This window comes from Centrocercus urophasianus, unplaced genomic scaffold (genome assembly GCF_019232065.1).
Source record: "Centrocercus urophasianus isolate 14NV4802_14NV808 unplaced genomic scaffold, USGS_Curo_1.0 seq_25, whole genome shotgun sequence".
NCBI classification, from domain to species: Eukaryota; Metazoa; Chordata; class Aves; order Galliformes; family Phasianidae; genus Centrocercus; species Centrocercus urophasianus.
In genome coordinates, this window is record NW_024884811.1 from 1,350,387 (window position 1) to 1,363,854 (window position 13,468).

General features: G+C 37.9%; 1 protein-coding gene across 2 annotated transcripts in view; it reads right to left on the reverse strand.

Annotated features, from left to right (window-relative positions):
• The window catches only part of DOCK8 (dedicator of cytokinesis 8), a 90,915-nt gene that overhangs the window by 49,132 nt on the left and 28,315 nt on the right, over positions 1–13,468 (reverse strand). For both annotated transcript variants that reach the window (XM_042825618.1, XM_042825619.1), the window contains 9 exons: positions 13,162–13,374; positions 12,578–12,663; positions 11,926–11,992; positions 11,415–11,564; positions 10,697–10,777; positions 9,738–9,897; positions 8,967–9,106; positions 8,496–8,589; positions 7,444–7,606 (listed from right to left, as the gene is read on the reverse strand). In XM_042825618.1, the coding sequence (XP_042681552.1) occupies positions 7,444–7,606; positions 8,496–8,589; positions 8,967–9,106; positions 9,738–9,897; positions 10,697–10,777; positions 11,415–11,564; positions 11,926–11,992; positions 12,578–12,663; positions 13,162–13,374 (1,154 nt within the window). The remainder of the gene's footprint in view (positions 1–7,443; positions 7,607–8,495; positions 8,590–8,966; positions 9,107–9,737; positions 9,898–10,696; positions 10,778–11,414; positions 11,565–11,925; positions 11,993–12,577; positions 12,664–13,161; positions 13,375–13,468) is intronic.

The following is a 13,468-nucleotide window of genomic DNA, read 5'->3' on the forward strand; positions in this document are numbered from 1 at the left end:
AATGTCTGTCCCTGTTCTTCAGTATCATCCAGACAGTTGAAGCTTCGGGAAAACCCTTTTACCCAAGTCCTCTTGTTGTGACATAAAACATCCTGTGTTGAGAGTTTTTTCAGACATATGTAAAATGAAATAATATATTTGCTTGATGTAATGAAAAGCAGAAGCCTCTCAAGAAAGCAGCTCCTTTCTCAGCCACAAAGAGTCAGGTTTTGAAAGCACTATGGAATCACTCAGAGGTGATAAAAACAGGCAAACCAGGAAATGAACCCACCAACATACAATCCTAGGTTATAGCTTGCATTTCTAGATTATATAAATTGAAAAGCAGTGTTGATGATTAAATGTAAACAAGAAATTTTAACCTGTAACTCTAGAAGCCACCTAAAAATGAGTCTCTGGACACATTTTATTAGTAATTCTTTAAAATACATCATACTTTGCCATTTTCTGGCTATTTAGTAGCTTCTATAGATGGGTAAACCATTAAGCTAAAAAAGAACCTTTAATTTTTGCGGCGCACAGATGGTCTTCTGAATTCAACACTCATTCTGACATAACAGTGCAAATGTAAATACGAAGATTTTTCTGCAGTGAAGACTGTGGCAGGTCTGAGATTTCAGCTAGATCCAGCTTGTACACATTCTGGAATTATGATTATGTCTATTTAGTGTGTCTCTTGTTATCCTGCTCCGGTATAAGATTCTCATTCTTTGTATTCATAGCATAAGAAATAAGATGAATGCTAGTGGAACCTTGTTGGCTTCCAATGAGAAACAATAACAGGTATTCACAGACTTTCAACTTTGCTTTTTGTCCAACAGTCAGAAACTACACACAAAATTAACTTGTCCTTATCACAGTACATTGTCAGCACCATTGTGGAGCAGTTTTGGAGAACAGTGTCATTAAATCAGATGGTCTGTCTTCCTTTTGTTGCATTCCAAGACGCAGAAAATTGGTTGGTACTCCTTATTGCCATGTGTCAAAAAGTGACAGTGATCTTCAGTTACACAGCACCAGCCACTCTACCAACCAGCACATGCTATGTGAGGCATGGCATGTCTTAGCAAACAGACCAGTATGTAACTTGCCTTTCCTTCTGTTCAGCACAGTACTCCTGCCTGCAACACTAATGCACTTTCTTCCCTAACCATCTTAAGTGCACTTTCAGCTCTGCCAAATTCTCTCCATAATAATATTAGGAAAAAGTTTGGAAAGTGAGAAGGGTTTGGGAGAAACAAGCTGAGAAAGTTGAGCAGCAAGGTGTAACAGGGATGTCCCTTACCTAGAAGAAGAGATAAGGGGAAGCCTGGAAGGGCTCAGGCAGAGTTCCACCCCCATAGGACCGAAAGCAGCTGGGGAAGCAGGGTAAAGAGGTTTATTTTCTGATACGGGTGCCTCTTATCTGTGCCACATCAAGAATTACTACCCGTAGATGATTTTTGTAATAGTTGTAGGAGCTACTGGCAAGAGAAGTTTACTCTTTTTTTTTGGATCAATTAAATACAGGCTAGGAGAACAAGTAGGAATATATAAATTCTTGTACATGCCAAGTTCTCCAAAACCGTTATTTGGGCATGACATGTTAGAATAGTTGAATGTAGAGATCAAATCCAGTAGAGAAAATTGGAGCTACTTGTCAAGCAAGACCAATGGACTGAAAATTTTAAGTCTGGCTTTAACACAAACTGGGAAAAGCAATGTTGTACTCCCAGAAGTTACGTGAATCCTAAATTGGGTATACACAGAACTGCAAGCATCAGCGATGCCTGGCAGAGCCAAACGTGCAGCCCAATGAAAGTGAAGTTAAAGATGGGAGCCAGCCCAACCAGGGTAAAGCAATGCCCTTTGAGGATACAACACTGTAGGAGGATAAAAGAAATAAAAATAACTTTTTGGATTTTGGATTATTAATTGGATAAAAATTCAAATACAACACCCCAATCTTGCAAATGAAAAACTGGATGGCAAGAGCTACAGTTTGGTCCAAGATTTAAGGGCAATTAATAAAAATGCTGAATACATACAACCCATGGTGTATATCTTTATTAACCAAGTTAAGGAGTAAGTAGGTGGGGTTTACCGTTCTGGATTTGAAGTGCGCCTTTTTCTGCCTGGTTTTGCCAAAGAAAGTCTAAAATTATTTGCCTTTGAATAGGAAAGCTCCAATATGGAGAGAAGAAAAAAATAATAATTAAAAATAATAATAATAATGATTCCATTAACCTGCACAGTATTACCCAGAGTTGTGAGAACAGCCCAATGATTTTTGAGAACTGGTCAACTCGTGAGCCTGAGATTTGGGTTCACCATCTCACAGTGGAACTTTACTGAAGTACGTGGATGCTACAGTAACAAAGGACTGTGTACAATGGACTGTGAGCTTGCTGAATTTCTTGATTTAAAAGGCTATCAAGTTTCTCAACAGAAAGCACAACTGATCAAAGAGAAGGAAGCCATTTGCTGAACACCCAGAACACCAAAGCAGAGCTGCTTCCAAGCCAACAGTGTGCGACTGCATGGAGACTGTGTGTACTCAGTTGGTCAGACCTACAGGAGGAACCTTGGACAATGCTGAGGATTCCTGGATTCATCGACAGAAGCAGTTTTGTGAAGACAAGGAAACTGCAAGGCAGGACATGCAGGAACTGCTACTGACAAGTTAATTGAAGCAAAACCATTACCTGTGGGGACTTCCACTCAGAAGGCTGAAATAAATGCCTTGACAAGAACCCTAAATATATGGACAGGTGCTAAATATGCTTTTGGGGTGGTACCCACTCATGGTGTCATCTGGAAAGAGCGAGGATTGCTTACACACAAGGAAAACAAATTCAGGGTGATGTAAATCTACCAAAGAACATCACGGCTGTTATACATTGTAAAGGACATCAGAAGAGTGACACTGTACAGGAAACTGGAAATATGATGGTGGATAAGGTGGCAAAACAGGCAGCTGAAGGAAAAGAAATTGGTGAACGGGCTTTAATTCCAGACGGTAAACTTGAAATATCTGAACCTTAGTCAGAATCTATAAGGTACTCTAGAAAGGATAGGAATCTAATTAATGAAGGGAAAAGAGCAAGCTGACAGATGGGCGCATACCCAGATGGACACACTGTTGTGCCCATTAGTATTTTATAAAAATTGGTTCTAAGGGAACATAATAAAACATGAGGGCTATGTGAGGCATGGCATGTCTTAGCAAACAGATCAGTATGTAACTTGCCTTTCCTTCTGTGCAGCACAGTACTCCTGCCTGCAACACTAACGCACTTTCTTCCCTAATCATCTTAAGTGCACTTTCAGCTCTGCCAAATTCTCTCCAAGATAATATTAGGAAAAACTAAGTGAAAGTGAGAAATATATCAGTAACCTCCACTGAATTATGTTAAGAGGAATGACATATTAAAGGAAGGATATTATCAATATTACGTCTGTCAGAGATGAAGAAATACTTATAGGGGATGCTGCATAATCCAGCCATTGCTTCATTAATCTGCAGCCCAGCAGAAGATGTCACAAATCTCCATAATGCCCCTGAGCACCGATTTTTACATTTACAACTGACTTGAGATGAAAGATATGCAAAATCACAGAGAGGTCTTTGCTGACTACACAACCAAAGACGCATTCCAGTGAGCACTGTGCAGAAGAGGTAAAGCTTGCGCTATTTATGCTCAAGCAGTTTTAGGGACCTCTCTTACACGCGTATTAAACCCATCAATGCTGAGGAAGAACAGAAGTAAACCCTGATTCTGAGTATCAGGCAGCGATGAAAGTGATGAACAGCAGGAAGCTGGGGAGATGATCAAAAGAGTTTCTTCACACTGCACTAAGGACAGGCATACACAGCAGATCTTTTGGTGACTAGAGTGCTTCTTCCTGCCAGCAACAGTTCCCTCCAACAGCCTGAGAGCCTAAACATTTCCATGCAGCGGTTAGCATCGCCCTCAGGACGTGGTGAGCCCCAGGAAGCCACATGTTCCTCTTCAGGCTCAGTGCTGAGAGGAAGTCCTCAAGCAACATGCCACAGCAGCTGCTGTCAGTGATTAATGCTGGTGTGACTGTACTTCTCCTCTCACTCCCTCTACAGAAAGTACCTCCAGATGCAGGCAGACGTGTTCACAAGAAGCAATAGACACATTCAGGAGTCAATATGGGTCTACAAAGGCCACGACAGAACATCCAATATCAATCCACACTGTAACAGTTCCACACTGTAACAGGGTTCTAGGGGAAGCACTAATTCAGTCTGTTTCTCTGGATCTGAGGCTGACCCAGCACAAGGACTGTGAGGTAAAAGGCTATTTCAGTGCAAGAAAACCAAGGCTCCGCATAGGACACCGTGAAACAGTTCTCATTTTAATTTGCTGATTTTTCTACTCTTTAAAAGAGACTTAGCAGTGATGATTTGATCACCTCCGATGGCCAAAGCAACGGGGACCAATATTCTGCCAAAACAAAATCTACGCACAGTCTTCAAGACTGTTATCTTTCTGACTGAACATTGCTGTCTGTAATTACTGGCTGTGTAATATGTGTGTAACGTAATGAAATCCTTTTCCTTGCTAAGTTACGCAATATACAAAGTTTCACAAGTGCATCTCAAATTTCTGAACAATATTAGATGTGTTCACTGATGACTACAGTAAGAAAACCATGAATAACAAAAGCCAAATTAGGAGCAATCAGTCATCACTGATAAAAACTACAAATTGTTTATGAGCATAGATATACTACTTAAGAAATTGGAAACAAAAACTGATACACCTATTAGTCATTACTTTCAATCTTTGATGATTCCTCTGTTTCTACTCTTTTGAGAGAGGGATCTTCAGAAAAATGGTAAATCACAAATACTTTATCAAAGTTGCTGATTTTTCCATGCACTGACTAGAATAAATGGCATGACGAGAGAATTTCAATGTTATTTTCAAAAGGATGTGTCCATACCATATATTCTAAAACTTTGTAAAATTTTCTTCTAGTTTGGATAAGTTTGAATGATTTTTCTCATGTGCTAAAGTTAAGCATTAAAAAGATAGTGGCCAGACTACATTACATTTTAGGTGAGAGTGACTGTTCAATTCATCCATTATCACTGACATGAAAACCTTAACAAATATTCTACTAAATTTTCAGAGCACAAAAATTTTCCCAGATAAACTGAGTGGTAGGTCAGCTCATAAAATCCGGTTCCTGAAGTTTCAAATCACATCACATTATTACAGAAAATTAGTTCTTTCTTAATTTAAACGTTATCAAGAGCTCAGAGTCAATTCTGACTAAAATCTTAGCACTATTCTCTCCAGAACTCATGTTCAATCTGTGTATGTAATTGAAGAGGCTCATTGTTACTTCAAACATCAAATATTACAAAAAAGTAGTCAACAGCATAATGTATTTGAAAGCCAAAACCACAGACAAATAACTGAGATGTTATGCACCACAAAAAGAACCCACAAAATAATCTATTACCCATCACAATAGTTTTCTGCTGTATAAATGCAGGAAACCTTTTGACCCACAACTGTCTACTTCACATTACCTTTTTCAGAAGTTAAAACCTAAAAACTTTTCCAGTATTAAATTCAAGAGGACTAGATCCCCTTCTCATGACTTCTGCAGCCTTCTGCCGTAACTGAACCTCCTGTGAGGTAATACTCTCAATTCCTTAACCGGTCCTAGTATTGCTAAATCCTGAGTTGTCATACTGTTAAAGGAGAAAAATGAGCGCATGTTCATTAGGTATTGACTATTGCAGTATTAAGCACAGAAGAGAGAAAAAGAGAGAAAGAAGGGCAGAAAGAAAGAAAAGTAAACTAGGTTTCTGCATCTCTTTTAAACATCCAGGCAGCAAACTAAAAGTAGATGTTACATTAGTATTTGTCCGGATATGTGCAGAGGTATTATTATGCCAACAAGATCTTACCAGACTGTATCTTTAAAAGTTTTCATTGTTTTGTTATTCATATACATTTATATATATAAATCTCTCCTACATTCAATGTAACATTTTAATTTAAAAAATACACGTATATTGACCTTACTAATTTCGGATTCTTTTAGTATCTAAATCCATAGCACTGGATCAGTACACATTCCCTAACAACACTTTTTCTGGCATGACTGTGTTTATTGGGTGCCAAAAGCATCTCAGAAAGAGCCATGTTACTCTAGCTCATAGTAAAAGGTTTCAGTGCTGCTGCACAAACATAGTTGCTACTTCCTGCAATCATGAAGTCCTTCTCTCACAAGGTTTGCAAAGCTGACTCATCTGTCTTACTGGGGACCTATGGCTAGATATCAACAATATTTGCTGATGACTCCCCTTTCTAACTGCAAATACAGCTGTAGTGACAAAGCTGTTGACACAAAATCTAGCACTTCCACATTTATTCATCACTTTCCCACCGTATCTAAAAGACTGTCTTTGGGGTTGGATGGGGTATTAACAACAAAACTTTACAGTTTGCAGCACAATACTATTTTTGTCACGTCAGTTGTGCTATGTTATCATCACTGATTCATTAATTACAGTGAAGATTAAGGTAAACATGCTATATTGATCTTCTCTTCATTACCACTACCTATACAGGATAGTTCCTCTTTCGTTTCCACATTTTCTACTTAGAGTGAAATTCAAAACAGAGCCCAAAAACCTTGAAGAGGCTCAGCATGTTGGGTGTGAAGTCTTGGAAAAAGAGTGTAGCTGTTGAGCTACAGCAAGCATTTCTTCTTATGTAGGGGTATTTATCCAACACAGACACCTACCAACTGGAGGATAGGGTAGAGACACATTAACTTGCTTCAGGAGATGCACAGATTAAACATGGTAGCTTTGTTATTCAAGATGTATAGCTGCAGGACTTTACTCATGTCAAAACTAAAGAGAGACTCAAACTCCTTTCTAGATTAGCAATTTAAAGTGTTTCCAAATGCTTTTTGTTTTCAAAAGCAAATCTTCATACACTACCACGTAACCTGGAGTTGACAAGTGCTTCACCTTACTGAGGCCTAATAATGGAAAGGGAAGTTAAAATCTGGCCATTTTTTTTTCCATTAAAGAAAAAAAAAATATTGACTTCATTTACATTTGTACTTTCAATTGTATAAAAACTACTGCTTTTTTTTCACACTTTCACTAAGGAAATGGGCACAGTATCCACATGATTTTATATGTTTATGTCAAGCCAACAAGAGCTGCTAGGTTGTGAACATTTTAAAAATATTCTGTGTGGAACAGGATAACTACATAATTAAATAGAGCATCCAGTGGGTATCTTACCTTCTAACAGCTAACAAGAGTAAATCAGTCTAAAACATAGTCGTTAGCAATTTTCTCAGCTTTTATTAAAAAAAAAAAAAAAAAAAAAAAGTAAAACCACAACTACCTTTAAAAATGGTTCTTAAGCATTAAAAAAATAATAATAATCTTACCTGTAAATAGTATGGGGAACATACACTTCTCTAATTGGGAATTCCAAAATCTCTTTGTGAGGACGACTGCGATTTTCTGGAAAGGGCTTCACTGGTAGTAATTCCGGTGTCAGACAGTAACCAAGGTTTTCTGGAGCTGGAGAGATCTCCAGTTTAAGCGTTCCTTTTAAAAAAAAACACAAAATGTTACCAAAGAATACAAAAAATAACCAATGTATAATAAATCAAAACTGAAAACAGTATGTGAGGTTACACAATAACACTACGTAAGTAAGAAATGGATATTTGGATTGAAAGCTGCAAGAGAATAAAACATGCATGTAGGAGGATACACAAGTTTATATGGAAGCTGAATAAAAAAGGGTGGTGTATAGCAGAGTTGTCTCTCCATCTCCACTAGGATTCTGCTGTGTTAATCTATGACAAGTAGAAACCATCCAACAGAAAATCCAGACTAGTTGTGGACAACATTTACATAGTTAATAGTGATAATCCTGCCATGAGTATAATCAAACTTTCAATTTCAATTTTAAGTTTCGGAAAGCAAAAACTATTTTGGAAACCTGTATTTGTCATTTCTGACAATTATCTACAAAGGCAAAAGAAGCTTTACACTGAGTTTCTGTTTTTTGGGGGTTCCTCTACAATCCAGAAGATCTCAAGATGTAATTTATCTGAAAAAGTAAAAAGCAGCTTGTCAAGTGTTTGAGCATAGCCAAATACTGATCCAAATTCAAGGTGAAATATGTAGGCATTTTAGTCTCCTTCTGTAACATATGACTCATTGGAAAACACTGCAGAGAAAACCTCTGTCTTCAAACAGCTTGAATGATCATGAAATACATCCAGCAGACACACTATAAGTTAGAAAAAAAAGCAAATCACTGTGGAATATCAAGCTCAACACAAATCTCAATACTTAACTGGGGACACTGGGAAGGTTCCACAATAGTTTAAAACACATTTTTATTCTATTTTGGGGTTGAAACTTATAAAATGGTTTAAAGGAGAAAAGTACATATATACTATTCCATCTAAAATGAATTGTGTACCTGGTAAAGTCTTAATTCGTCTCTGCAAGGAAGATGATCTTTTGAAATCAGCTAAAAATTTGAAGAGATCTTCATCACTAAGCCTGTCTCCTTCCTAACAGGAGAAAGACAAAAATCATTATCTTTATAGCAATACTACATAACAAAAGGCTGTCCAAGAAGGTTGTGGATGCCCCATCCCTGGAGGCATTTAAGGCCAGGCTGGATGCGGCTCCGAGTATCCTGGCCTACTGGTTGGCCACTGTGCACATAGCAGGGGGGTTGAAAGTAGATGATCTTTGAGTTCCCTTTCCACCCAGGCCATTCTATGATTCAGTGATTACCTTGAAACATGCAAACAAGGTAAGTTACTGTCAACAGCAATTATCCTCTGAATCCCCACTAACATCACTGTATAATTTTTCCCAAAACAGTTCACACAATACATATGAAAAATGTCTTAGGCAGTCAGAAGCAAAGAGCATCCTATACCTGTTTAAAGAAGGTACTGTGGGTCAGGGAGACAGTTTTGAAGTTTGACACTGGATAACTGTCCTCAGTGCTGAGACTTCTCTCAGAGAGTCTTCTTGCTTGTAATAGTGTTGCCCTCTTCTCACTAGTTGATCCTTTCCCTTCAAAGAGAAATTAAATAAAATGCCAACTTGTTTTGTGCTACTTCAGTACCAAGACTATAAAGATATGCTAGAAAACCACAAGTTCCCAGTAACATCAGAGGACAGAGACCAGTACCTACAACCAGTACCTACAACATTAAGCTTTTATCTGTATTTCCCACTAGCCGTATTTCAGACTATGTGAAATAATGGAATGCTATGATACACCTAGTGAGACTGACATTATTTCTGCTGCAGAGCACAGGCTTATTCATATTTCTAGTTAGTGGGTTACAAAGCATATTGATCAGTGTTGGATGCAGCTTGAAAACATCTCTTGTACACTACAGAAACTAAGAAGATAAATATTTTGATTCCCTTTTATTGCACAGGGATTCCAGATAGTAAAGGCCAGTTCAACTAAAATAGAACATAGAACTGAAGAATATTTAGAATACATAAAAATACATATGCAGAGGTGAAATAGTGAGAATATTAACTTTCGCTTGTAGAACTAAAAAAGAAAGCTGAGAAGATATGAATTTGAATCTGTCATTTGTTCCTGAGGACAAAAATGAATGAAATTGCTTCCTAAGCACAGAACCACTAAAGAGTTGCTTTGTGTTAGCCAGAAAACTTAGACAAGTACCATTCAAACCTTCAGCCTCAGATACTTCTCGCTCAAGTGTGGAAACGTTGAAGAAATTAGTTAGACTTATGGGAATCCAGGCAAATGGCATTCTGTATTTCCCTAGTCGTTGACAAAAGCATTCAGCTTGGGCTTTCAGTTTTTCAATCTTTTCTTTTGTCTAAGACAAAGAAAATAATGAATGTTTTAAAAGCAATCAGTTATTCTAACTTCATTTTAAAGAAAAAAGGGAAATTATTTATTTATTATTATTATTATTTAGTAAATAATTTGTATTCTTATCTCTGATATCTTCCTGTTACACCACTGTCAGCACCATAGATGTTTTGATCTGTAAATTCAGTTCCCATTTCAACTAGTTCATTTTTGTTACTGAAAAGGAGAATGCAGATCTTTTTGCAGTGACCCTTGTGCCCAGCATGAGTAATCATCATAAAATGAGCAAGTTCCATCTCCTCCATCAGATACAGAAATAATATTCTGATGAATGTGAGAAACATGGGATTTTAGGAAACACCATCATTCTGCTCGAGGGAAGGTAAATGACAATTAATTCCCCAAACAAAGATCGTGTTATTTACAGATGTCTGCACTGAACTGGACATACACACCCCACAACAAGTTACCTAATCAGATGAGCAGGAAGCCTTTGAGGTACAAATATTAATGCTATCTTCACTGCACTGTCATCTCCTTTACTTACCTATAGATACGTTATGGCTCAAGACATTGGAATCAGTACTGATTTCCAAAGTGACTAGGAACAAAAGCACACCTTGTCTTCTTTTGAATTCTTCATGTCAACGACAGACATCAAATTGCTTGCCCTATGGATTGATCAATTGACTTTCTCCCCATTGTTCTTTGGGTTCTGTCCCATTCCAAAAGATTTTCTCTTTCCCTGTTTCCTTTTGCACGCATGTTTTGATCCAAACACTTTTCATGATTGTTTTTCTTACCTTGCCAGCTTCATTTTCTTTAAGAACCATGTAAGGTTCTGCACAATCTCCAATTTCTCCTTGCTGAAGCACTTTTTCTATCTACAAAAAGCAGTAAAATAAGATGCTCATAAAGAAAAAAAATCACTCCAAACTTAACACATTACTTCTCTAGCAGTATGGAAAAGTCTGCCCAAATCTACCAAAAATAATGCTTAAAACTGTCTTCACGGAGTAATGTACAATAAACTTTTCCCAGCTCCCCTATTGTTAGTTATGAAGCAGAAAACATGTATATAAAAAAGCTATCTATCAGGTACTGCTGCATTTTCACCACAAGCAGGAAAATTAACACATTCCAAATGAAATGGTTTGGGCAAAGTTAGTTTCAGAATTAAATAAACAGACCAATGCAAAACATACTAACCCAAAGCCAAAAAAAACTCCATTTATACACAATTTAAAAAATTTTAAAACGGTTTATTTCACTTAATTTTTTTCTTATGAAGAAATAGAAAAACCTAAACATTCAGCTGAGCTAGAAAGTAAGATATTGATAAACTTCCAACTTCTTACATTGGAAACAAGATACACCAGTGGATACTTGTACAAAGAAGATCAGAAATTACCAGAATGCCTCTCAGCTATGGGAAAACCACATTAGTCAACTCCACATGCTCAGACAATTGGTACAGCTGGGAACAGGAAGAATGGTGTTAAAAGTACCACTATAACATACCTTTATTACTAGGTAAATATCTGATGAGGGATAAGTGACAGAAAATACTGCTGATCTTGCCAGAGAAGACAAGTCAGTGGAGGGTGTATGAGAACGCAAGAATCCTCTTAATGAATCAGAGTTCAGGTCACAATGGAAATTTTCAGAGATCTTGAAAAGAAAAAGAATTTAAAATGTACTGCAAAGCAAAAATGAATTGACTGTTATTTTAAAATTAGTCAAAAGAAGTAAATGGAAATATGCAATAAAGAGCTGCAAACACAAAACAAAAGAGCTAGCATGACTAAAGCAACCTAGATCAAGATGCACCTATGCAAAAGTTGAATTATTTTTTGTAAGCAATTCTAATAATTTTTAGAGTTAAAAGTTTTAAATAAGAGATAAGACAATTAAACAAAAGAAACAAAGAAAAGCTAAACATTCTAGAATTTTCACACTGTAATGAAATTGAGCTGAAAATATGAATGAATGAACAACTCCATTCCTTACTTATGCTGTAGTGCACACTTGCCTTTTTCCTTTCTTTTATATCATAGAGAGCTATGCATGCAAACAAAGGCTCAATCTCTATATCAAACCTGTTAAGGAAAGACACACTCATTAATATTTCACTTTTAAGATCCTGTAAAACAAAAAAAAAAAGGGGGGATTTAGGCTGTCATTTCCTTAGAAAATGAGGAGAAACACTTCATTCCAGATCTTGGCTCTCTTAAAGTTTGGAGGATTTTTCTTTTTTTAGCTAGTGCATTTTATTAACTGACTTCAAGTGGGGAAAAAAATGAGATAAACTGCCAGCAGTGTATTTTCTGCGTTTGTCAGAAAGCTGGTCTCTGATATCAGTTAAAAATGATTCTACCATTCTTGATTTTTTTTCTATTTATCGCTATTATGAACAAAGATCAATCTAGTTTGTTTATAGTAAATAACTTGGTCTCATCCCCAACTCCTTTTCATTCTGACAAGATAAAAAGTCTTGTAACTACAGAAATAAATGGTTTTCTGACAAAATCACACTAAAGCAAGAACAAGCAAGCACGTAAACTCTTTGTGAACAAGGAGCATACAATGTCAGTGTGTCTGTGGCAAGATGCTCACATGAATTGAGACACTGTAATTGAAAAGTGTCACCAAAGCCTGCCAGACCAGGATGTAAGAATACTTACTTCAGAGTCTGCAGCTTTACCAGAATCCTGTTGCCCAGGTGTTCCTTTGGGCGATCTGGCACTGGGCGTATTTCCACTGCATCTTCCTATCATTAAACAGTTCAAACGCAATTAAAATAATTGCAAATTTACACGCTTACATAACAGCTTCAAGTGATGTAACTGAGCCACAGCTACAAAACAGCACATTCCCTGATTCAGCAGCCACTTCATCTCTTCAGTCAGAAAGAAAACTGATGTAAGTTTACAAATACCTACATGCCTCACCTGCATCTGGTGTGTTTCCCAAGTGAATGTGGCTTGTTTTGACACAACCATTTTACCAGAACGTGGCCTGACTTACATCAAAAGAAGGCAGAAAGACCTCGGGCAACACCATGAGTTGGATACAACTGCTTGAATGCACATTCCAGATGGCTGGCAGGCATGTGAAGGCCACACCTTCACTGTGTTATTATTCAAGGGTGATACACAAAAGCAAAGGAAGCAGGTATACAGGCCAGGAGTCACACTTTTTATGGTTGTGTGGACAATCTCCATCCCACTGAAGCATGGCTTGAGTCCCAGAAGCCCTGTGAGCTCACCTCATCCACAGACGGGTAGAGGGCGAGGAGCTCGGCGTGCCTGTTGGTTCGTCGGGCTTCCTCATTCTGCCTCTCAAACTCCTCCGCGCTGACATGCCGCAGCAGGTTTTCCAGGCGGGGATCGGGCTGCAGGCTGCGCAGGTCAAAGTCAGAGGAAGCTGGGGCAGTCTTGGAGGTGTCCTCAGTGAGCACGTGCACGGCCCTGGGCCCTGCCTGCCAGAAAATGAAGGAACAGCAAAACTTCTTACTGCCTGCTGTACCTTGGGCGTCACGAGGTTTCTCTTGCCTGTCTTTCAAGCCTTTCTGC